This window comes from Rhopilema esculentum, chromosome 19 (genome assembly GCF_057945365.1).
Source record: "Rhopilema esculentum isolate cy_ngs chromosome 19, ASM5794536v1, whole genome shotgun sequence".
Taxonomy (NCBI): Eukaryota; Metazoa; Cnidaria; class Scyphozoa; order Rhizostomeae; family Rhizostomatidae; genus Rhopilema; species Rhopilema esculentum.
In genome coordinates, this window is record NC_142833.1 from 5747663 (window position 1) to 5773138 (window position 25476).

The window sequence follows — 25476 nt, forward strand, 5'->3', positions numbered from 1 at the left end:
TGGAGGCCCTGGGGCAAGAGCGAACGGTGAGGCCCCTTGCAATTGAAGCGAGCAGAAAATTATTGCGACCACGCCCATTAAATTAGCTTAAAATCGTCCAGTCGTTTAAGATATTTTACTATTTTAGGAATAGCTTTGTTTCTTCTAAGTAATTCCATTTTGAAACGGAATTAATTACCTTAAAATGAGGCCCTATAGACCTCGAAGTCCTTGGGCAATTTGCCCCCTTGCCCCCCTCTCCACGGCCCTATCTAATGTGATGGCAAGAACATTTCGACTTTCAAAATTTTAGTAAGTTCAACGCTTCTTTAATGAAACTGGAACAGGGGTTTGGAATCAGTCGCGGCGACAATTTTGGCAACGTACTTTGTTATGTCATCCTTTGATTTTTCAAACTGCCTTTACATAGCCAACAGTTAGTTGTGAGCGTTCTTTTCAGATAAAATTGGCTTTTCTTGTTTGTAAAAGAGCGCTTTCTAGTGCTAAAAGGGCGTGGCCTAAAGTTTTTTTATTTGTCCCCCAGAGCATAGTGGCTGGCGCCGCCATTGGTTGGAATAAGGAGCCGTTTGTGGTGGTTGTAAAATCTTAGAAAGTCTTCAAAAATAAACAAGTGTGTGTGTGTATTTGGGGGGGGGGTAACCTCAGAGCCCTCTGAGTTCATATACATGGGCTCCAACAAATGTTGAAAAGTGGGGAGGGGGCAAGGGAACATTTAACACCCATAACAAAGATTTTGAAAAAACTCTATTGTTTTCAAAAAATTGGGGGGGGGGCAAGACCCCCTGGCCCTCCCTCGTCAAAGGCCCTGATATACATGTGCCAAATAAATACTGGTGTATATACTTATATCCATACGTCAGAAACTGAGTTCATAAGCTGTACAAAGGACTACTAAATACTGACTAGGCCTTAACATCTAACAATAATGTATTGACTGAAATATCAAAATAATACTTTCAATAAGATTGTTGTTTCAAATTCATCATTACAGAACTAATCTTGAACTTAAAAGCATTATCATAGGAAAGGAATGAGAAACATGAGAGGTAGTTTCAAAAATCGAGAGACGAGATTTCAAAATGTTATCTAAAGTTACTTAAAGGTAATGTTTCCATATAAAAGGACTGCGTATACCCAACTTGTCAAGCCACCCATCAAAATAACAGTTTGCGATTGGTTAGTATTCTTGCGATGCAAAACTGCTCACATGGAAAGCTAACCTCGCAGTAGGATAAATAAACAGAACGACCGTAATGACTGGGGCGATGACATGAAAAATCACATGTTTCTAAAAACCCCCGCAGAGTCGCTTGCTATAGCTGGACACATCACCTTTAAAAGAAAACTCTTGCACAGTTTAATGTTTAAACTTGTCTTGTCCCAATACTGCATAGATGATAACTTCTGGTTTAAATGGTCCTCATGTGTTCATTCAAGCAGCTTGTCACCTGCATTAAGCTTGTCATCAACATTTTTTTAATGTTGTGAGCCTAGATACCAAAATGTAAAATGTTTAAACAGAATAAATTCAATTTATATTTGAAATTTTGCCAAGAGTGGTCTAAAAGGAGCCATTAATGTTTAAAAAAAATAATAATAGCAAGGAATATAGAGAATAAGTTAGGAGACCTGAGGAAAATCTTCAAATGAGGGAATGTTATTCCAAAACAAGAAAAGTTATTTGGTACACTATCAAGATCTCCATAACAGTCCACGTATCTTCAATGGAGGTGCATGTTTGCATTCCACCTCAGGCTCTGGGAGTTCATCAATTTGTAGATAGTTTTTGACAACTTTAACTAGCCTTTCTATCTGTTCATTAGATGGTAATTCATGCCATTGCTTCAGAAGGAAAGCCTTTAGTGACCTTGGAAGATGCTCCAAAACTTTCTTAAATTGTACAGTATCCCGATTCTGCTCAATGATATTGAGTAGCCAGTACTGAAATGCACCCCACTGGCTAGAGGACATAACTTTAGTTAGAAACACATTCTCTCCACTGTCACCAAAAAACATATTCACGGATATTGTTGTCTCACTGGAAGTAACCTGATGCCACCAGAAAGCAGGGAAGAAGAGCAGATCTCCAGATTCAATAGTACACTAAAAGAGAAATGTAGAAAAGGATTCATATAAAAGGAAAAACCTCAAAACATATAAAAAACTCTAAAATAACCAGTGGCGTAGCTAGCCAAATAGCAGTGGTCATGCCCTCCCTCAAATTTGAAAAATATGGGTGTGACCATATTCTGCCACGCCCAATTTTTCAGTTGATGAGTCCCTTTGGGAAATTTTAATTTTAAGGCTTGCAACTTATAAAAAAATTTTTGATGAACCTTTGGAAAGAGCTTTTCTTATTATCTTGTTACACCATAAAATGACCTTTGTGTCTTATAGCTGTGACACTGTTTTGGTTTGTTGGTAATTTATACAGACAGAGTTCTGACAATTTCAAAACAGAACTGTACAAAAGACATTAGAAAACGTTAGTTTAGTATAGTAGATAAATTAAGCTTAAACAAATAATTGTGTTATTCTCCTAATTTCTTTCAATTTGCAGGCTGAAATACATTTGTAAGGTTTAGAGATAAGCTAAAATTTGTAAATAAAACAATAAATCTCATGAAACTGAATGGGAGCTTTTTGGTCATATTTTTCACAAATAGTCTTATTATCAATCTATTGAAGGTAATTTAAAGCCATCACGATTAACTAACAACCCGAATAGAACTGATAGATGAATAAAACAAATGGGCAAAGGAATATGCAATGTAAATATTGATATGAAATATAGGAAGCTAAAATAATGGATAGGCCTAGTTGCAAAATGTTTCCTGCAAAGTTAAGACTTAATAGAAAAATACCTTGCAAAATAAGTTAAACTTGATAAAAACATTTATGTTTCCACATATACTTGTGGTAAACATCCACATGATTGGATTTCCTTACTAAATCTAGCAAACAAGGGTTTTAAATGAAATAATTTGATCTTGTAAATTTTCAAATACATGAAAAGTTATAAAGAAATAAAACTGTTTAACTAACAAGATCAGTAACATGCTTGACTTGTCGCTGGTCATCTTATTTAAACATCTATAAGTAGTAAAAAGGTACTTTCAATTACAAGTGAAGTCAGTAGAGCTTTGAGTTTGACTTTAATTGTGTGTAAAAACAGTGTTATTGCATGTGATAATAAATAAAAAATTGAAGAATAACTTTAAGCAAGTTTTAGCATTCCTATCCATTAACTACAACCTTATTGTCCTAATCATAATATGGTAACAATGCTCTTAAAGGGCTTAACAGTTTCTGAATATGCTGCTAAATGTCTGGAAAGTTTAAGCTCTCAAATCTGTTGGTTTGGAAAATAACACTGCTATCTCCTCCATCCATCTCCATTGAAACAGCACCAAGATTTGGCATTCATTTAATCAAGAAGATTTTCTCCAAATGTTCAACTAGTAACAATTGATTACTGAAAAGGCTGAGAGTTTGGTTTGGTTGCATAAAATGATCCTGCTCGCTGATTTTATGCCCAAAAATGGCCTTTCGTGCCTGTCACTTCTCCACATAGTGCAACAACATTAGGGCTGAAAAACCCTGTCATTGCCATAAAATGTTCTGGAGATTAACATGAGTCGTGGCTGCTTGGCAATAAGCTTTTGTTTGCATTTTACTTACAGAGAATTTCCTCCCAGCTCGTGGATCTAGGCATAGCAGCGCCGCCATCGATGCCTCGCATTCGCGTTCACGAAATAACACAGGACGGTTCTGATGATTATAATGATGGTCATGCCCTCCCGAAATGGCATGACTAGCCTTTGTTCTCTCCTGCGTCACTCCTATTGTTAGGCATGACCAAACATAGGGAACCAGCGTTATGGGCATGACTAAAACACAGGGTTTGGTCATGCTCATAGTTATGGGCATGACTAAATTGGAAACCCTCTGTTTTAGTCATGCCCGACAATAGAAGAGCGCCTTCGGAGGGCTCCATATTCTTGGGTGGAACCATAGGGCTCCAAAGGCGAATGGCCTGAGCTATTTCATCAGGAGAATACGACTTTATTGTTACGAAAATATAATTTTTTGAAAAATGTTATCTCTGGAAATAGATGGTCATGCCCGGCATGACAAGCATGACCGCTAGCTACGCCACTGAAAATAACTAGAATGTTGCAAAAGAATTTGCCAGAGAAACTAATTGTTAAAAATTTTGATAGTTTCAATTTTATTTTGTTGTTGTAAATATCTGACTTATGCTTCTGCATAGGTTGCTGTAGTCTGGATCTGCCTCTGACATGAAGCATGGAAATATCAATCCTTTTTCTATTGCAATACCCATGACATTGTAACTTTCTGCCTTATTCAGAAATACTAACCAACCTCCTTAAAGCTTCTTTCAAAATATCATAAACATTGCTTATATCAAAATGTTTGTGGAGTTCTAGCAGAGTGGCATTATAATCAACCATAGTAAGCCATGGTAAAAGACAATCTGAACTTAACAGGAAAGGAACAAAAGTATGCCACTGAATGGAGATATGCAAACAATCTTTTGATGGTACAAAACTTGAAAATGGCTTTGAAAAAAGCAAACATTTAGTGAACTAAAGCTTTTTGTTTGACACTTTTCAGAGTTTGAATGGAGATATATAATAATCTGTGACCAAATTTTGATCAGTTCCAGCAGTGTGAATTCATTATATCATTATTTGGTATCAATGCCTAATGCATTTTTTCAAACTTGGATTTTTTTGTGAATCTCATGCACAGCCTCATCATGAGATCTCCAAAATATGCTATTTAAAAATAAAGTCCTGTAGCTTTTAACTTGCTATTTTGCAACATCATTTTCTTCTGTGCCAGCATAAAGAGCAGAAAACAATTCCCCATGCAGAAAAATACTTTGCATTCTGGGCATCATGTTTCACAGTAAAATGTCTCACCTACCGACAAAGCCAACAGTTATTTTGTACTTGGGTCATGATAATCTGAAATCTTGACCCATATTAGCTTGAGGACTTTGCACACAAAATACTATAATAATTTGCATTTTTGTTTCTGTGACAGCATATACTCTTTTTTATAAGAACAATTTTATAAGATCAAGAGCCTCAAAATTGGTCAAAAATTAAGAACAAATGAAGAAGAAATTAAGAAGCTGAGTCTGAGCTAAGCAGCTGTAAAATGCAATTTCTAAAACAAGGATTTCTAGCCATGTGTGCGTGCTTTTTCAGTGAATTTCAAGTGTGGTGGCAAATGACTCACTATGTTGGCAAATGAGGCCTGAACACCTTCCTAAAGCGAAAAAGCTAGCAATAGCACTGCTTACACTCTCTTGATTTAAGAACAAATTAAGAACAATCCAGCCTCAGACTTTCAAAAAAAATTAAGAACTGTCAGCCTGAACTTAAATTTATTGGTTCTTATAAAAAAAGAGTATATGCTGTCACAGAAACAAAATGCAACTCTATAAAACCAATGTTCACATTTCATACCTCATAACATTTTGAATGACGAAAATTGGGGAATTTAGTGTAATTGGGCTGGCTAATCAAGACTTTCGATTGGATTGTCCTTCCTTTTGAGCCTCTCTCGTTTGGATACATTGACTCCAAATCACAGTCAAAAAGTTTTACATGCTTCTTGCCATTCAAAATAATTAAAACATTATCATCAGGGTCAAAATGGCAAAATTCATAATGACCACTGTTCGCAATCCACATAAACGGTCCACCATGCATTTTCCCCACGAAACTAGGAATCTCTATATCTTCCTCAAGTTGAGGAAAGACTTGCTTTATATTCTGAACAGCCATGTATGAACTTTTTGCTTTCTTATTACCACTCAAAATATTATCAATATAGTGTCCAAACGTCATTTTCTCTATATTGTATTTTTGTCCAACTTTATAATCGTCTGCATTTGTGTTTCTCCTCACATTTATAATGTTTTCACCAACTCTCTCTTTCAAGCTTCCTAAGGTCCATCGCATTGCAGGCCAGTTTCTCGCAAAACCAGAGATAACCAAAGGCCTGCCACCCTGAAGATAATCCCTAATGAAAGAGATATTATCGATGTTTTCAACTCGTTCAATCGGAATGCTCCTGTTTAGGTTAACTGCATCTAATTTTGGTTCTTGTAACAAATGATCTATGCACTCTCCGTTCATCGCCATCTTGATCAACGGAGTACCTCGACTTCAGAAAGAGATTTCCCGCATTGTCACTGACAGACAACAACAAAAGAAATGGAAGGAAAAATGGAAGAAAAGAGATAATGGGTAATAGTGGGTCTTCTAGCGCAAGTAAGAAGCTGCATACTGTAGCATCGCCATACCATTCCCAACTTGAAGCTCTTTTCGATGTAAGAAACAACTTTTTGTCACACGTATAGCCTTTAAAAGCCAGAGGTGGAGACTTTGTACAAAGTCATATATAAAATTAAAATATAATATTATATCACTCATAAACGGTCAAAGTTTAAAATTTGATTGACATGTTTATTGAAAACTCATGCAGTGTACTCAATGACAGAATATCTATGGGGCCTATGTGGCTTATGGGGCCTAAGGAGCCTAGGCCCCTGGCCAAGAATCTACCTGATCCTGCTAAAAATGGCTTTTGTATCTTCAGATTTTTGAATAATTACTCGTAAAATATTCGAAATTGGTCGATACACAAATTAATGCCTAATAAATTTGCAAAAGAATTTGAACAAATACAAGTTTTTGCAAAATTTAATTCCCTTATTCGTGGGTAGGTGATAAACTTGAAAAATAAGTAAAACTTTGTTCCTTTACATTCAGGCTACCTTTGCACTAGTCGGGTAAAAAAATGGTTAAATATATCAGCTTTTCAAGTGGGTTAGTGGGAACGCAACGCAAAAATTGATAGCTTTTGACCCGTTTTTGTTTTAAGTGGAAAGACTGCCTTTGAAAAAACTTTATTCTTTGATGTCTTAAATACAAATTTATTCATTTTATCTTTGTACATCTAATGAAGTATTTGTCACTCTGCACAAAACCAGTAGGTAGAAATGTTAGATCTGCTAGTGGTTTTATTTCACTCAGTGACGAAAATAAGTTGCTAATTTTGGAGGGGCGTGGAAGGATGAAAATTCCAACTTTAAGTGAGAAATTTTTCATGCGACCAGTAAATCTACTGTACCCACCAAATTGATATTTGTAAATAGCCCGAACACCATAGTTCTATTTTCTTTATAAAAACCTTACTCAACAATTAGTCTAAAGCATAGAATCCTAAATCTCTAAATTTTGATTACCATGAAACAAAAATTTAAACTTACTGTAAGAAGTAAAGCAACTTTCAAGCAAAACCAGTATTAGATAAACTTAATGATTAGTAGTATTCTTCAGATCAATTGATCAATTTTATCTAAATTGATCAATTGATGCAGATCTATTTATCTAAAATACCTACATTTTTTCGCGATATAGAAGCACCCAGAATTCGAGCCTATTATTTTTGTTCTTGATCAAAGAAAACTACTAACACTTTTTAGAGGACCAAATGCCTTTTCGTTCTTTACAATTGAAATGATGATTTGAGAGCAAACTTGTGCATATGCCTGATTCGAAAGATGAAACACTCTTCTTTGATCAAATGCTTCTGCTGCAGTTTTGCAATGTGTTCTTGCTTCACAGCAGTTTTGTCATAGGAATTTATGATAAGGATTCAAGGACGTTAAAAAAAAACAGGGGGAGTTTAGCATAAACTCGTTTTTTATAAGAAGCGTTGAGAATTTTTAGTACTGAAAGATTCTTAATCTTTTATTAAATTAACTACTCGTAGTTTCTTAAAAACCTCCCACTCTTATATTTTCTGATCAATGCGAGTATTATTTTTCCAAACTGTAAAGTTTCAAGTTTCTTATCTGGAAATTCACCTTGCCTGTTCGTAATTTGATTCAACTCCCGTCAGAAAGAAAGCAAACAGGGCAATTGTGCAATTTGGATCCAGTGGAGACGGGATTCACAATAGAAAACGATTAGTGGATGGGTCAGCTTCAGCCTGTGAATTTTGATGTTTAGAATTTTTACATTTGAAATAAAAAAACTTCTTAAAATATAAAATTAGCAAGTTTGGACTTGAGAAAAAAATTCCAAGTCAACCGTTAAGTTTTCCAACTGTAACTGGATTTTCCAAACTTTGGGGGGGGGGGGCGTTACGCCCCCACACCCCTCTATTATTTACGTGCCTGATTTCAATTCAGCTTTCATAAAGTATTCCGCTACCACAGCCAGACCTAAAAGTGCTGGTATGCACTTAGTATATGCTAATACCTCTATTATGCAATATTCTTAAAGCTGTAATATTTTTCCTTTCAAAGTCTCTTTGCCAAATTGACAAACGCTATCCCACAACTCATCCTTCCTCTCAAGATCTTGTTAATGTTGGAACTGTCTACCCGCCTCCACCTTCCCAGGCTTTAATAGCCTGTTTTATTAAAAACTAGAATCAACAAACATGATCTTAACTCTCTTTTAAGTCCTTACTTTTTTCTTCTGTCAGAACTTTGCTGTAAGCTAACAGGTCTTTCCGGGAAATTTACAATTAAAAAAGAGAAGGAAAAGTTCAATTTGTTATTTTGAAACATGGTTTGTTTCTGCATAAGAATCAGTGGCAGGAAACAATTCCCTGCACACACGAAAAATTCTTTCCAGTCTGGTATCACATCCATTTAAAGTTTGAAGAGGGCGAAAAACTGTCTTGTTGATATGAAATTGAAGAGTCTTCAATATATCAGTTTTTCAAGTGGGTTAGTGGGAACGCAATGCAAAAATTGATAGCTTTAACTTGTTTTTATTTTAAGTGGAAAGACTTTCTATAAACTTTTTAAAGTTTGTAGAGGGCGAAAAACTGAAGAGTCTTGTTAATATCAAATTCTGTATACTATTTGTGTTGTCCACAGACTGGTGACTCAAACTTGAAATTTTCCCACTATAGTAAAAAAAAATTTTAATTTCATTCTAGAAGCTTTCTCACAATGGAATGAGCATCCAACAGGGAAATTTTAAGGTACTAAAGTATTTTATCAAATATTTTATTTCTAATTGTGTTTTAAGTTTCCTTAGAATTTGCAGAGGTCTGTTTTTTAGGATACCATGATAAGTGCAGCTTCATTTGTTGATGTCATTTAGTTAAATTAAAGCATTCGAAGAAGTTGATAGAGAGTCCATTTGACTTTAAAGCTGCGGGGGTAAACTAATGTGTGGGGGATGTCACACCCCCCTCAATAATTTCACCACCCGGTCCCAGTTGAAATTTGATAGCAATAAAGTCGGTCCCGATCTAGCCCTCTGCTTAGTATTTCTGTCTATCACACCCAAACCTGGTGTCCCAATTCTGCTGGTACCATGCTGTATTGCAGTAAGGTAAGGCATATAGTGGACGCATTTTCTAGGAAGGGCTAATCATCGAAAAATGACAGGGGAGAGAATCGGTCCAGTACGGTCCCAACCAGCGCTGCTGCGTTTTAATCAAGACCTCATGGTTTACGTGTGACATTTGATGATATCACTGCCATTGTAAAAACATGGCAACATTCATGGCAACACTTGTGTGGAATACACTCATTTTTTTATAAAAAACAAAGGTCGATGTTGAGTACTTCAGTTTCTAAATGTTCTGGAAATTTCAATGCTCATTGTTTCTTGAATACTGTTATGAAATATTCGTGACCTTTTTTATCACGTTAAGAGATTCGCTACAGTTCTGATCTGATGCTGTATTTAGATGTGGGAAGTATATTTTTATCATGTGTGTCTTAAGTTCTAGGCCAACAGGGCAATCATGTTCTTGGATTTTACAAAAATGTCGTTTATTTTCAATAGTTTCTTAACGTTTTAATATTTTCTTAATTTTTCTGCTTCGAGTACTGAAGTTCCCTAATTTTTCTGTGACTGTCCAGTACTCGTTTCTTATAGCCAGTTTATTATAAAGAAATGAGTGTACTCCATGCATCCGGAAATCGAAGAATTTCGACAGTGAATAAAAGACCTTGTGAGCAAAACATTTCCACGGCATTTTTTAACATGCCGCATAACGTGCCCTTTCTATCTTAGAGATTAACCTATATTTACAACTAAATCTACACTTTCACCAACATTTACGATAAGAAGCTAAGGTTTTGGTAAGTAATTACTTGAAGAAAATCTGCTCTTAATGGCCAGATGTCAATCATGTACTCACTATATGAACATTGATTTATGCTTTTGGGACATGATAAACTCTGTATGAGCAACCTTACATGCCTTCAGAACGAATTTGATGGGTTTTTGAATGGATGACGTCCCTAATGCTTTTGTTAGGATGCAACTTGCTGTCAGTTATAGTTATGTTGATTCTCGTCTTCTGAGATATTTTGGCCGCTTTGGAAAAAAACTCTAGCTGCCACCGACAACGATAACTTTTTCGCCATATGTACATGCTTTATCTTGTTTCCGTGCTATGCGCGGTGGTGGATGCGCAAATTTCGAGGGGAATGCGAAAGCAGCAGTCACATTCCCTCAATAGTATCTCAATTGGAAATTTCGGGTAAAATCCGCTCGGTGGAAGAAACGCTTTAGGTATTTCACAGACCTTCCTGTCATAAAATCAATAAAGAATCAAGTAAAGGTAGTTGCTCCGTTGGTTAAATATGATATTCTTGTTAGCATTAAATCTAAAAATCCAGGCCCTCTTTAGGTAAAATTGTGCCTTATTCCCATTTCCCTTAAAGTTTCTCGAGCTGCAATTCACAATGAGCTCAAGATTTTTTTGAACATTCAAAAGGCATGCTAAGATGGAAAGAGGGATCTAAATTGACAACCAGTGTTGCTTGTTACCTAGCTTCAGAAGTAACTGACAACATGGTATTTTTCAAGATCATAGCGATATTGTACCAGTTGTTTTTAACTGCTGTTCAATTTGTTTGCAAAAAAAGAATTGGGTAGGAGGACTGCTTAAATAGTGCATTTGCCAGGAAACTGGAAGCATCAAAATTCGAAAATTATCCAGTCGTTCGGTGGCAACCGTGGTGCCGCCTCGGTTAGTAACTATATCCTTTGCCTGTCTCGACATACAGATCTGGCAAAACTATTAGGAAAGTCCGTTATTATCATATAAAAATGTATGTGGCGAATTATATACAGAGTTAGATTCACAAAATGTATTGCAGAGGTTTGTGACAGCAACTATATAATTTCAGTCAATCATTTTTCAATCAGATAAATTTTTAATCCACCCCCAACAAGGCCTGTCTCGCGACGGCCCTAGAGAGCGGCTCCGATAATATCTATATCGCAAAAATCGGTCTGTCGTGGCGAAAACTCGGTCCCTTCAAAGAACACCCCTCTAAAGAAATTTGCATTTGCGCCCCTGCCCAAGAAGCTGTCTGCCCAGCTTTGTTTGCATTGCTTCTGATGAATAACTAAAGAGAACCGTAACAACGCTTTTGTTTACAGTCAGAGACTTATGCTCTCAAATGCCTGTACATTAGCAGACTTCACCTAGGGTTGATTCAAATTTATCCCTTGTCTGGAGCTTTAAAAGAAAGCTTTTTCATTGAAAGATAAGTAAAACATTTTAAAAAGAAATCTTCAGCTATTTTGAGTTTTATCCGAAACCTTTTGAAACACTTGTTGATAATTGAATTTCAGCTGTTCGTAATTCCATTTTAACTTATTAAAATTGAAATCTTTGACCCTTTTCTGTTTTCTTACCCCTGTCCAATGCATTTTCAACGCATTCACAATTGAATGCATTTTACCATCTATCCCCTTTTTGCCTTGTTAAATGACATGATGACACCTACATACAAAGCTCATTTTTTTGACCAATTGATTTTTTCCTTTTTTGGATTGCACAGCAACACTTTGAAGGACCAACAGAGAGGCTATCTGATGCACTTTATGAACAGATTTGCAAAGCCAATGGTGGTTCAGTCAGAGATGGACACCAGCCCCAGTCGGTAGAACACCAAAGCAAGCGATCATTCATAGATAATGCACACAATCTTCTTGAGCAAGGCATGTTTTGTTGCTTTTTAATAACTTATCAAAGTATAGCATATATCATTTATAAAAATCCAAGTTACAAGAGGCTACCATAAGGGGTGCCACTGGGTGCACTAGGGGTAGACAAGCTAAGCACACTTTTTAAATCACTGATCTTTGTTTCTACCAATATTGAGGAGGAAATGCTGGGAAGGGTTGAGTCTAGGGGCGGATTTAGGCGGCCAGGATTTGGAAAGGGGTGTTGGATAATGATTGAATTTCAGTGTTACACCCTAAAGCGACTGGGAAATGATGGAAACACCCATTTTTAAAATTTAGTTTTTAACTTTAAGATACAGAAAATAAGCCAATAAACAATGTAATTTTTTTGCATCATTTTGTTAATAGTGACTACATACAAAAATGCTTTTTACCGAATTGAAGCAGAATTTACCGAAGGACACAAAAATACTGGAAATGTCACAACCACCAACCCCTAGTTTGAGTGGGTTGTGTAGTTTTGAGAGTTTTGGCTTTCCTCTAGTTAGTCATTAATCACAACCGAGCTTAAATGCCGATGAAAGTCTAGAAACTTAGAAAGCCTTGCTCAGATGTCAGATCAGTATAGATCTTGATAGTAGCATAGATATATCTAGAATTGTCTGAAACTCCCACTAAAGCATTTATGGAACATGCTTTGATTAATATTGTATGTTGACAATAAAGCTGAGGACAAAATAACAATTTCACCGCCGTTTTTTGTCATATCTAGTTTCCAGCACCTAAGAGGCATTAAGTTTTATGTGCAAGTCTGTTATTCCCTTCTCCACCCCACCCATTTCCGCATGGCGACCCCCATGGAAGCTACCGTATAAAGCAATGAGACATACAGAAGCTACAAGTTAGCTGTAGCCCTTTATTCAAATTATTTCTGCAAATGTGATTGATGTGTACCGTAATGTTTCGAATAGGTGCTCAGCTTCTATTAAGCGCCCATTTCAATTAAGCTCCCAGGTCGGGTCCCGGATAAACTTTAAATAGTTCAATAAGCGCCGCTGCCTTTAATTCCCATATGTGATTAAGTCCCCCCCCTCCCCTCTTGGGTGGATACTTCTTCCAATAGTTTGTTTTTTGCTTGCACGGAGGGTATCTTAGTACTCGTTTTTTTGGATCTCAATACATAGAACCTTCCTGTAGTGTCCCAGAGCGCTTATTCGAACCATTACGCTATTGTATGTTTGAGTTATTCAAGACTATTCGCTACGGTCTGGCATTTATTTGAACTAGAAATAAAACAATCTTTGTGCTGTATTATCAACAATTCTTGCAAAAATTTATTAACTTTCTGAAATATTTTCACTTTTGAAATCGCAATTAACGGTCTCTGATACGAACCGCATAATCAAATATGAACAATTTTTTGGCGGTACAGAACTTGAAAATGGCTTTGAAAAAAGCAAACATTTTACAACATACTGCTAAAAGCTTTTTCGTTTGACACTCCTCAGAGTATAAAACGTCAGAATAAGTGTCCGAAGGAACACGCCCGTAAATGTATACGGATTTGTGGATCGAAATAGGCCAATCAGAAAAACGCAAGCACATGACCAGCATAGTTGAACAATCAGTGCTACGTGCCTATAGGAAAATTACCAATGGGGTCCAAAAGAGAAAACGAACTCCTTCTGTCTACACAATGGCGGCTTTTTAGGTTGTAGTTCGATTCTAGAACTGCTAGATGAAAAGACGACCAAGCTCTGCCAATTATCTGAAACACTTCGTCATTATAGAGTTTTGCGCAATCTGGGTTTTCTAGTAGTTGTATTCCGATGGCAGATCCACTAGTTTTAACGGTGTTTCTAGACCTCAAGATCGAGGAGGCTGTTCTTTTTGAGGGGAAGTTTTGTGTTTTATCCTCTTCCCCTATCTCTGGGTTGTGCATCCTACGTTGCCAAAATCATACTGGCACGTAAATTCATAAACAACAGAACTCTTTTGATTGGCAGGAACGCGATCCTTTTGAATGGATGGAAGGGCTCTCTTGGTACTATAAATAATACGAGGATTGACAGCAAAGAAACATTTTGTGATGGCCTGTTTAATCTGACTTTTAAATTGCAAGGAAGTGTTACCAATCTATGGTAGTTTAAGATAAACTGGGGACTTTTGTGGACCAAACCTTTTATACAGCCGAAAAACTTGTGATCTTCTCCCTAGTGTAAGAAGAAATGACATCTTTTTGGATAGCCGTTGTCCAGAATGATAGAATGAAGTTTGTCAAGCTCTGTCAGTCAAGCAAAATCTTATCATAATCAAATTACTTTTCATATCCAACAATTTCTTCCTAAGCTGGCATTTCCTAACATTTAACATGGCAAAGCACCAGTAACATCTATAGATAGAAACATTCAAAATCCAACATAAAGTTTCTGGTATCGTTTTTACTGTCCTAATTCTTTTTCATTTGAATCCCCAGCATTCAAAGTAAAGGATTCAACTATAAGGTTTTATTTTGAGCTGATGGTAGGACAAGATGAAGAGACAACTTTGCAAGGTAATTTTTCATGTAAGCTAAAGCTATGTTCAGAGTCCAGAAAACATTACGGTCGCACGGTCATTGACCGGAGGAAGGTTTGAGAAACAATAGAAATTTGGAGGAAGGTTTTCGTAAAACAGAAACTTATGAAGCAACTTATTTTGCACTTGTTTTTTCGTTGCACTTTTAAAACACACGTTTAATCTGTTGCAGAATCGATTGGCAGCGCGAGCCACTAGGCTTTAGGGGGGGGGGGGGTGTTTGACAAAAAAATCTTTAGGCTAGGGCCTTACAATACATTTTTATCAACAAAGAAACGCCAATTTTACCTGAAGGGAACGCCCATGGCTAACTTTTGGTTACGTAAAGGCAGTAATTTTGTCTCGATTTATGACGCCTGTCACCCTTTTTACCCTAGCTACTCCCTAGCCACGCCCTATCAACTGTGGTTGCCTCGAAAATTGGAGGAAGGTTTTGGCAGGGAAAAATTTTGACCGGAGGAAGGTTAAGGACTTTTCTGGACTCTGGCTATGTTTGGTGCCGCATCTATGCAATTTTGCTTTTGTTTTCAAAACCCCAGTTACTGACAGTCATTTTCTTTATAAGTCGATGTTACACATTGTGTTTGAAGTCCCTGAAAACAATTGGATAATTTGTGCATTCAGGACTGTTGCGTTTGCTGCTAAAGCTGAAACGTTCAATCTTTAGATATATTGTTTTCTTTATTTAGATATGAAGAAATTGTTGCGGGAGGCGTGTCTTTATGCTATTGCTGTAATTGATCCAGAGGCTCAACACGAGGTTGCCGTTGACGATCCAATCATTGAAGCGTTGGCTAAGTCTTGCGTAAGTGTTGAAAATTGGAACCCACTTTCTAAAAGCATGTTAAAAATTAATCCCGCCTCTCCGAACCTGAACAGTCTTTAAACACTACTTAAACGAAACTACTTGAAGTTTAATGAGCAGCTTCGCTTGTCCTCGATGAATGTGTTATCTTAGAAATGAATGAATCTCTTATACGCTCGATGGCTCAAACCAAAACAGCCAGGTCTACCTCTTGATGTCTCTTCTAATTCTCGCATGTCCCTTTCCTGGGCAGGCAAAATGGTGTCAGTTATAAACGATGTAAATTTGCAAACAATCTTTTGGTAGTACAAAGCTTAAAAATGGCTTTGAAAAAAGCAAACATTTTCAGTCATACTTAAACTTTTCTTCTGACACTCTTCAGAGTACAAAACGTCAGAACATAGATTGAAAACTCTACGCTAGGAAATATATATACCCAGTTGTGGATCGAGATAAGCCAAACAGAAACGTGAGCTCATGACTGTTGAGGTTGCCCAATCAGTGCCGTTTGCCTACTAAGAATGTTACCAATGAAGATGTAAATTCCTTGCGACAAATTTTGGAAAAAAGCAATATTATCATTTATGATTTATGATATGCCTTATAAGTAATGATAATGTTTTCATAGTAACGATGCAAGTGTGTTTAGGTAAAAAAGCAATTTAACATAAAAATGTGCAATATGAAATGCCTGATAGTTTGGTTGTTATTTGAAGTTTTGAAGTCGTATAACGTTTTAAATTTAGAAGAGATTTTACGGTGTAAAAATCATTTATAGCTTACGAATAAAGCACTCAACTCACGTTTCTTTCTTAGATTTTACATAATACATCTGTGTGTAAAGAGAAATTCTGCACGTGGGCTTTGGATTTCAACCCAAAAATCTTCAGTGGACTTGAAGCTTGGTTGCATGAAAGATTTACTGGACACATCCAGAGAGGGCATTTTCATGTAAGTTTTAATTGACTTATTGATGGCAGATGTTATATTTTCTTCCTGAAAGCTGACATCTTTGACATTGAGGCGGTGATTGAGGGGGAGGCAGCTGATGTGTAAGAGCAAAGCAGAAATTGGGAACTTGCTCGTAAGATCTCCGATCTAGTTATCCTACTGAGCCTTAAGGTACCTCAAAAGAATATTCTAGTGATGATTGAGATACCTCAAAAGAATATCTAGCTAGTTTGCAAATGGAGGAGCCTTGAATCTAGCCATATTACCTCTGACGATTGATAATTTCTTTGACTTATGGTTGGCAATACTTGCAATCGATACAAGCTGTACTCTGGTTTTCCTGAGACCAAAGGTTTTCCTAGGACCAAAGGCAAAAGAAATACCATGTTTTCAATTTTGCAACTTTTTCGTTCCAATATCTTGAAACCTGGACGCTCGGATTGCGTAAATACCCTCTCCCTCTATGTCCGAATTTATGCGGATTCACCAAACCCCCCTCTCCCCCCTCAGCTTGGACGTCCTTTGTGAATTGCCTCTAAACAGTCGGAACATCCAAATACAGACGCTCTCCGTTAATAATTAGACGACCACTTATGTCTGCTAGTTTTATGTTACTAATTTGCTTTTCGTTCTTTTCAGATGTTACCAATGCCGGATATGACAATCTCAGAGCATTCCTTTCCACTATTAACCCCAAGTTTATTGTGGTACCTCTGCTGTGTTTTGCCAATTTGTTATACGAGATTGGAAAAATCGCAAAGTTACAACCAGCCTTGTGATTCATTGGTAAGCAGATAGTCCGTTATTCGAAAAAAATCTTCTCTTCAGAATTCTCTGTGTCAAGGCCATCTTTCCACGATTCCCTGTATTTTTCTCTTGAAGGTTGTCCACTTCTAGGCTAACTTTTCCGGATTTGAAAAATAATTTCTCTCTTCAAAATTATCAATGTTTAGCCTAACTTTTGCTGATCTGAAGTTTCAATAATTTAAGTTTCCATTTTGTCATTGTAAGATGATCGCCGCTGTTTTTTCAAAGTGAATTGAAATTGCTGTTTGATATTGAGTTCTTCTAGAAGTAGCGGCCTGTAGCCATTGTAAAGCAAAAGTACACTGTAATCAAACATATACGTAGAACAAATGGTGTTTGTTTGCGACAGTAAATTTCTAAAGAGAGCTCAGCTCAACGTTCTTGCTTCCCAGAGCCAAGACTCTCATGACCAGTTATATTTCAACAACTATTATTCCCAACAAACTTGATCTCACATCCCTCTCTACAGGGACCGCGCACCTGTCTAGAAGTGGAGAGGCTGAAAAGGGTGCGACTAAAACTTTTTGAGGCCACGCCCTCCAGAACGCCGGGGAACGCCCATTTTATAAAATACTTTTTCATTTCTACTCAATTTTTATAAACAGTCTGTTTCAGAGAAGTTATCGATAACTATAAAAATAGATAAAATTAGCTTGAGAGTAACATAATACGAAGCTAACCAAGCTAGAAAATACATCATATCATTAAACAAGATAAAACACCTAGAAAATTACCAAAAAAATGTTCCCAGTCAAGAAGAGCTGCTACTACATAGGAGTAAACTATGCAAAGACGCGTTAGGGTAAACCTTCCAAAAAATGTGTAGCCTATTATTGCAAAAAAGTGGGGGGGGGGGGCTACAGCCCCTGCTAGCCCAATGGCTGCGCGGTGCCTATCTCTCTTCTTAGCCTCTCATTCTCCTGCCTTCTTACGACTTTGATGCAGTAACACAAACCTCCCCAAAGCATTGCTGACAAAAAACCATATCGACGTATGCATGTCATCTGTATGTAATCAGCAATCAAGCTCCATTAGTGATATTTCCGTTAAAATGTAAATCTAAAGGGTGCTTTTATACAACGTGCAAACATCTGTAGACAGCTAAAAATATGATAAACGTCTTTATACATCAATGTACACGAATGTTTTAATGCTCACTGACTTCTTTCTTCTTTCTCAGGAGAGTGACTCTTCACGATTTTATACATGGAATATAATTTACGACAGCAATGAGCATGGATTGAGTCTTAACAGGTTAGAGCTTCCTGAGTTTTCTTAGTCCAAATCACAGTACCATTGCTTGTAAGCATCATCAGAGAGTCCAGAAAAGCGTTTTTCTTTTCTCTGGACAATTTTCACAACCTTCAAAAACTTTCCTAAGGGCGAGGTGCATTAATTTCCTTGTTTTTTATTGATCTTGCTCACAGTTTTCGACCTTATGCAGGGCCCAGGCCACGAGTTTGAAAGTAAGGGGGCAAGGCTAACGAAAGTGGGGGGCTACGGCTACTTCCATCTTTTATTGCAGCTTTGAAAATACTTGCTTCGAAAAAAATGGGGGAGGGAGCATTACCATCCTGGCCCCCCGGTGGCGTGGGCCCTTTTATGACCGATTTGTTTTCCCGGGCCCCAACCTGCTTCCTCCAGTCTATTCCATGCGTGCTTCATTCAACCATGAGTATATTTACATGGCTTAGGGTTTAGTCGCCTGCATGGCTTAGGGTTGCAGACGAATTGCAGGACCATAAGATTGGGGAGGGGGAGGTGGGGCAATGCACTGTGGATTTATAATAAGTGTGCTGCTCATTTTTTCTTAATTTCTAGTTCATTGTTTGATATAGATTGGTCGCTCTAAAAGAATCTTCCTTTCCATGACTGTATAATGTCCGACTGTTTTGATTATCGAAAAACACTTGCATATTTTAAAGAGCTATCAGGCCTAATGAATCCTGTTGTTTTTAAGATTCAAGCATAAGTGTTTGAACTACCCAAGCCCGACTGTAACTTTGGTTAGATTTACAAATGGCTTGTTACTCGCTCTGGCCCTTGACGAACCTTGGAGGTATGTTATTCTCATTTTTATATATTTCTTTAAATTTACATTAAGATGTACCTCCAACTTTCTTCTGATTTTGCTGACATTCTAAGGAGAGCAAGTGTGACTGCTTAGGAATTTTGTGGGAATTGTTTTGGGGGGAGGGTGGGCATTGTAAAGAAAACTACTCTAGATGAACAACTAGCCTGCTACTTTTGTTAGATGCGTGTGGTACCTTATCAAAATAATGACAATATAATGAGTAAGTAATTTAAGTATGAAATTGACGGTTAAGAACACGACATTTTGAGCCTATGCTCCTTGTCAAGCACATCAATCTTAATAAGTATTTGTCATATTCACATCAGCTCTGGTTTTGGCTAGAGTTTTCTTAGACAAGATGATTTTATATGTATCATTGTCACAGCCCTCGATTCTTTTCACAGAGATTCATCAGACAGATTTGGTGGATCGTACTCCTGCTTGCTCGAAATACTCCCAACATGCAATAGTATCCTTGGTAAGCATTATAATTTTTGCCAACTGTCGCTATTTTGGGGTAAAGATTTTAGCCTGCAAGTTGAAAATTGAAGTTTTAGGGATGTCCCCAAGGGATTATTAAATTCATTGTTGACAGTCTCCCGGCGGGTTCACTCTCATTGTCAAGTGTAAGCACCCTTGTCTTCAAATCTCTGAAAAAGGGGTTCACTTTTGTCATGTATCTAGGACATAGAAAATAGAAAAAAGGGTGTATCATATGGGAATCTTGATATAGTTTCTAGTTCTTCTTTGTTTGGCATTATTTCAACTACTCAATTTCAGAAAAAGGGTATAAATTTTCTTTGGTTTCAGAGAAAAGGGGAATCAAATTGGAATCAAATATCAGAGATAAGGGTCAGTTTTCTAGACCCTCAGACACGGGCGCTTGCACTTGATAGTGTGAGATGACCCACCGGGACAGCACTTTACTTTAAGTCAATGACTCGAAGGCGTCTTTTATGAAATAATGTTTTTCTTCGTAGAGGCACAAAGCATTTTCTACTTACGAGAAACTGCCAGAAGTGCACCAAAAGGGCTGCTTGTTGGGCAAGGACTTCCTCCAAAAATTAAAATTGAATCAGATTTGTCATCCGCAGTTCTTGTCTATAAAGGATCAACAACAGAAGATATCGCAAAAATTGAGGTTAGAAAACATCCTTGTTTGATTGCCTTTAGATTTCCTCTTGATTTGTTACACTGTTTGTTCTCTGTGTGAATTCAGAAAATCTGCTCTGTTCGCACAGGCCTAAAGGAAGTCTCAATCGATCGATAAAAACAAGTTACAAGATAATGTAACTGGGTCTATTGATTGTGAAACTCTTTAGATTTCTTTTATGGAATGGCTCTCTATCTGTCAGTTAAAAGCACATTAAAAATTGTATTAAAATCGAGATGCGTTCTTATTTTATTTTTCATAAACAGGTGTGGGGCTGCGGAGGTGTGCTGGCAGTTGCTGCACAGAAAAAACAACTTGATTGGGAAAAAAATGAGATTGAAAAGATGCGGAAAGTTAGTAGTAACTTCATTTAGAACATTTGCTAAAAGGATTGCAGAAAATGCTCTCTGCATGATTCCAATCATTGCTTGAAACAGCGAGTTGGTAACGAATTGATGCAGAAACAGATTTAGACTGTAAATGTTTTCTTACCTTAAATTTTCTTTTGCATATAAGGCTTCTTTAAAAAATTGGAAGGTTTGCTGTACAGAATTGTTTTGAAAAAACAAACATTTTAGGACATACTTCAATCTTGTTGTGTGACACTCTTTAGAGTATAAGACGTCAGAAACTTTATATTGCACGATTGGAAATATATTAAAGTAAAATAAACCTTATTTAATTTCTTTTATAGGTTAAAAGGCCTGGTCGCTGGGATGACAATCCGGATAAACAAATTTTAGAAATGGCCGGAATCCAAACTTCTCACAACCAAAGAGGGGACATGTGATTTTTCATTGCACAATGTCTCTCATCATATTGATTTCCAAACCAGCTTAAAGCTCGCAGATGGTTTGTCAACGCACAGGTTAGCAAGTTTTTGGAGTTTAATTTTGACTGTGATTTGACACAAATAGCCCTTCATTGCTGAAAAAAAAGATGCTATGCCCTGGAAATCTGAGCGATCCCTTTCTTGAAATGCTTTTGGATACAACAAAGTGGATTTTTGATTCAAAAGGATGATTTTCTGATGAAACATTATGGTGTCACATTATCCGATTCTGGACACGAGGTATTGACTGTGAGTTCCTAACCGTGAAAAGTTATAATTTAGTTCCTTTGCTGAAGAGAAGTCCATAAATGTTCAATTTACTAGGGCGAAAGTTTATGATAGGCCTTCGTACCGAAAAAATTTGAAATGGCTTGAAATAAGTTAATATTTCTTTGTGGCTTGCTTCAGTTTCACAAGCCTATTTTAAATTTCATCACATTCTTTGGTAATATAGATTTCTTTATGATTTTCACACAGACGGTTCTAAGTCTCAACTCCGAGTTTCACGATTAACGCGACCATCAGGAAACTTGGAGGCAACAATGAAGCGACTTTTCCAGACCCGTTTCTTGAAGACTCATGCATGAAGCTGCGTTGTCTTTTTCAACGGGGGCTAAAATCTTGAACAAATATAGTTGAGATTTTCGAAAAAACATCACACTGATTTAAAAAAAGTAAAGTACCCTAAATTCAATTTTTAATGCAGTGTGAATTGTTCTTAGATGTTTTGGCTGCAACTCCAACATTGTTTGGGGGTGTGGTTAGGGTGGTATTTCTGTTGCAATTTTTTTCACAAATTTTCACAAAGTAAAAGTTTGTCTCAACAATATTGTTTATAATTTCAGCAACTATTGCGGACGATTGAATGTGCGCGAATGTGGAATGTCTGTTTTCTTTCACTCCAAACATTAAATTCAATGCCTAGGCCACAAAAGGATGAGATTAACGCACCTCATTTAGTATTGTTGTCTTATCGCCTCTTGCTATGTAACATACAATTAACACCAACGTATAAAAACAGTGAAGTATAAAAGCTACAAGCTGAAATTTTGGAATTAGGCGGGCATCTAATAAGAACCCACTAACCAGTTAATGATGTTTTGTGACAAATTGTTTTTGCAAATAACTCAAAATTTAGAAGTGAAGCATTTTTCAAAAATTGTTAGGGCAAACAGGATGTCCTACGACTTTATTTGTTGCTGAAAATGAGAAGATAAAAACCACAAACCTTGGAGGACGAAGTTTTGAACACATTCTGAAAAATTAAAAACTTGAGTTTAAAAGCTCAATGCAGTATGCATCAGATGCTCTTTTCGATTGATTGTAATTATATATACCAAAAATAGAAAAACTCTGGTTGATCACAACGGTTTGAAACTCAGAACAGAATAAAAACGACATAAATACATGAACATGCATATTTTGCATTCAACCCCAATTATTTTACAACCTTTTTAGACGATTGCCAAACTTTAGGTTCTTATACACGAGTGTTTTTACTGTCAATTGATTCCGAATAAGATTATCCTTCTTATCAAGTATATTCTCTTTTTTTATGGTATACTTTAATTAATGTAATAATGGCTGAACCCCCCTGTTTATGCATAACAGTATCAAATTTCTAATTTTTTTGCAAAGTTTTGCGAAAGAACCCCCTTGTATTTTTGATAGAATTAAGCCCTTTTGCCAGGGTATTTGTGGATGTAACTTCTTAATTACTCGATTTTTTAATAAGGAAGCACTTCAATGGCGGGTCCACTGGGAGGATTGGAAGAGCATTCTTGGCTGAGTCGATTCCTTATTTTGTCTAAATTCAATGATAAAATGTTGGGGGGGAGGTCATTTTTTTTGCATTCCAAAAGCCAGGACAACTTCTTATGGTATAGAAACTGTGAGATATTTAGGTCAAAAACTGTGGCAAACACTACCTCACAGTATAAGAGAGTCCCAATCATTGGCAACATTTAAAAAAGAATTAAGAGCACACCCTATAGAATGCGACTGTAGATTGTGTAAAAAATTTATTGCTGGGTTAGGTTTTATTTAGAACATTATACCTTAAACCTTTTTAATATTGTATCATATATTTTTATTTCGTACTAACTCTTTAAAGATAGTTGGCCTTAATTAGCTTCTTTATAGCTATCAGCCGTTCATTTAGTACGCCAACTTTAAACAAATTATTTATTATTATTATTATTATGTGCTTTCTGATGTATGTAATTTTATGATTTTGAAACTGCTAATTGTTTAATCACGCCTGTTAAGTCATAAACAAAAAACAACATAACTTGACAGGAATCATTGAACTCGCTAAAATTTAGGCAAACTACCGAATTTTTGTTTTTCTTGCAACTGTCCTATTTCTAGGGCACTGAATGTGCCGTTGAAAGTTAGGAACTATAAGGGAATCTTAGGAACCACAATATAATCAAAGAGGTCGAAAATAGGAAACATATAAAAAAAGGGCTTGAACTGGGTTTCCTTTTATTATGATAAATATGTAGCTGCTTATGTGTGTAAGAATCATGCTTGTTGTGGTTTGATACGATATCTAAAACTGAATTTGTAAATTTGAAATAAAATACGAGTAGATCGATGTAGTTAGATAATATTGAGTCGGATTTTGAAGTGTTGGATTCAGGTAATATCAATTTATTTCGATTGTTATAAGCAACTGCAAAATTTATTTTGTTGTTTATCATTTTGTCAATTCAAATAATTGTTTATTTGCTGGTTGCTTTTGTTGTTCTTTTCTCTGATGTTGTTGCTATTGGATCGTCCAAATTTTGAGTGAATGTAGATATAAAGAAAGCAACTTTATCTCAAGATGTTGTTAAAGCTCAGTTCCAGTTTACAGATTTATTTGTTTCTGAATAATGTTAAGGTTTGGATTATTTGCAAGGCAAAGTTAAACAGATCTGCCGTCTGTATCAAATATTGCTCCGGAACCGCGCACCAGTCTGAAGGTCTGGGGGCCCTCTAGATCGCCGGGGACGCCCCTTTTAGAAAATACTTGCTTAGTTCTACCGATATTTTAATGATAACTATAAATATATAAAATTAACTTGAGGATAATAAAACACCGAAGTAATCAAGTTTGAAAGTACACCATATCATTAAACAAGATAAAACACCTAGAAAATGAACCAAAAGGGTTCCCAGTCAATAAAAGCTGCTACTTCATAGAAGTAAACTTTCTTGACTTTTCTTGCGTTTGAGCAAATTTTCCCAAAAAATTTCTAGTCTATTATTGCAAAAAAGTGGGGGAGGAAGGTGAGGGTACTGTGGGTACCAGACACACTCTATAAAATAAGAGAGACACGAAAAAACGTGAATGTAACGCCTGGGTCATTGGTTTGATGCCTCCAGAGAATAGTCCGGAGATGCTTGAACAGCGTATCTACGTGTCTCGTTTCGTTCTGTTTGCAGACACACCCCTATTTTATATAGAGTGAGGCTGGAATCCAGGGTGGGGGGAGGGCTATAGCCCCTGCTAGCCCGATGGCTGCGCGGTGGCTGATATTGAGTTGTTTTTTGTGTCATTTCTAGTGAAGTGACAGATTAACAAGTTTTGCTGAAAATCTATAAAACCTCATTGGATTGATAAACAGAGATAAGTTCAATAGCTTTTTACGTGTTCAATTGACTACAAACTGGTAGAGATTCTGCGTTTTGACAAATTCTACTCATAAACTTTAACGCTTCCATTTTGTGTCTGACTATATATATTTATATAAACGTGTATATATGCCTTCTCTTTTCTTTCAAAATTGTACGCAATGGCTGGCAAGGGAGAGTTTTCCATATATCTTATTAATTTATGTTGTTTCGTATCTCTAATGAACTCTTTATGTAAAGACAGGAAGTTGTACGTAAGTTTTAAAGGCCCGGGGCGATTGTGGGAAAGCCCTAGCAACAGAAGATGCTTTAAATAGAGGCAGGAAAGGTCAAGTTTGTTGATTTTAGTCTTTAAAGAAAACATTTTGTAAAGTTCAGGGAGGCAAAATAGGGTAAAGCGAAACTAGCAAGGTTTCCAATAATTAAAACAAAATGCTACTGAATAAGTACAGCTATAATTAAACTTGGTTTCGATGGTGTTGGTGTTGTAAATAAACTGCCCCGAACAAAAAGTTGCTGGAACTGCTTTGGTCTGTTTACTGTTTTCCATAGCTTTTGTCCAGTATTGCGTTTTCTGCTGGTAATTCGTCGTTCGTTTTGACGACTTTTACAATTCAACTCTTTGAGGTTGCCAATGAAGCTAAGAGCACAGTA

General features: G+C 36.6%; 2 protein-coding genes across 3 annotated transcripts; one reads left to right on the forward strand and one right to left on the reverse strand.

Annotated features, from left to right (window-relative positions):
- Positions 1 to 1651: 1651 nt before the first annotated feature.
- On the reverse strand, positions 1652 to 6218 carry LOC135688318 (tRNA wybutosine-synthesizing protein 5). Its single transcript, XM_065205129.2, has 2 exons — positions 5502 to 6218; positions 1652 to 2103 (listed from the first exon to the last, which is right to left on the reverse strand). The coding sequence occupies exons 1-2, from the start codon at positions 6180 to 6182 to the stop codon at positions 1693 to 1695; spliced, it is 1092 nt and encodes a 363-aa protein (XP_065061201.2). The 5' UTR covers positions 6183 to 6218; the 3' UTR covers positions 1652 to 1692.
- Positions 6215 to 23943, forward strand: LOC135688317 (uncharacterized). Of its 2 annotated transcripts, none has more exons than XM_065205126.2 (13): positions 6215 to 6370; positions 9001 to 9045; positions 11876 to 12035; positions 14479 to 14556; positions 15269 to 15384; positions 16201 to 16335; positions 16975 to 17121; positions 18323 to 18396; positions 19103 to 19201; positions 19621 to 19694; positions 20197 to 20357; positions 20636 to 20722; positions 21064 to 23943. In XM_065205126.2, exons 1-13 carry the CDS (start codon positions 6284 to 6286, stop codon positions 21157 to 21159), a joined length of 1359 nt encoding a protein of 452 aa, XP_065061198.2. In that variant the 5' UTR covers positions 6215 to 6283; the 3' UTR covers positions 21160 to 23943. The 2 variants fall into 2 exon arrangements, with proteins under 2 accessions (XP_065061198.2, XP_065061200.2); XM_065205128.2 differs by having other exon boundaries at positions 6218 to 6311.
- The last annotated feature ends 1533 nt before the right edge of the window (positions 23944 to 25476 follow it).

Bases quoted from the DNA above. Each gene is read 5' to 3' on its own strand.
- LOC135688318 (XM_065205129.2), bottom strand. From the start codon at position 6,182: ATGGCGATGAACGGAGAGTGCATAGATCATTTGTTACAAGAACCAAAA. The intron at 2,104-5,501 runs GTATGAAATGTG...TTTCTCTTTTAG, and splicing joins GTCATTCAAAATGTTATGAG to TGTACTATTGAATCTGGAGA.
- LOC135688317 (XM_065205126.2), top strand. From the start codon at position 6,284: ATGGGTAATAGTGGGTCTTCTAGCGCAAGTAAGAAGCTGCATACTGTA. The intron at 12,036-14,478 runs GCATGTTTTGTT...TTGAATCCCCAG, and splicing joins ACACAATCTTCTTGAGCAAG to CATTCAAAGTAAAGGATTCA. The intron at 16,336-16,974 runs GTAAGTTTTAAT...CGTTCTTTTCAG, and splicing joins TCCAGAGAGGGCATTTTCAT to ATGTTACCAATGCCGGATAT.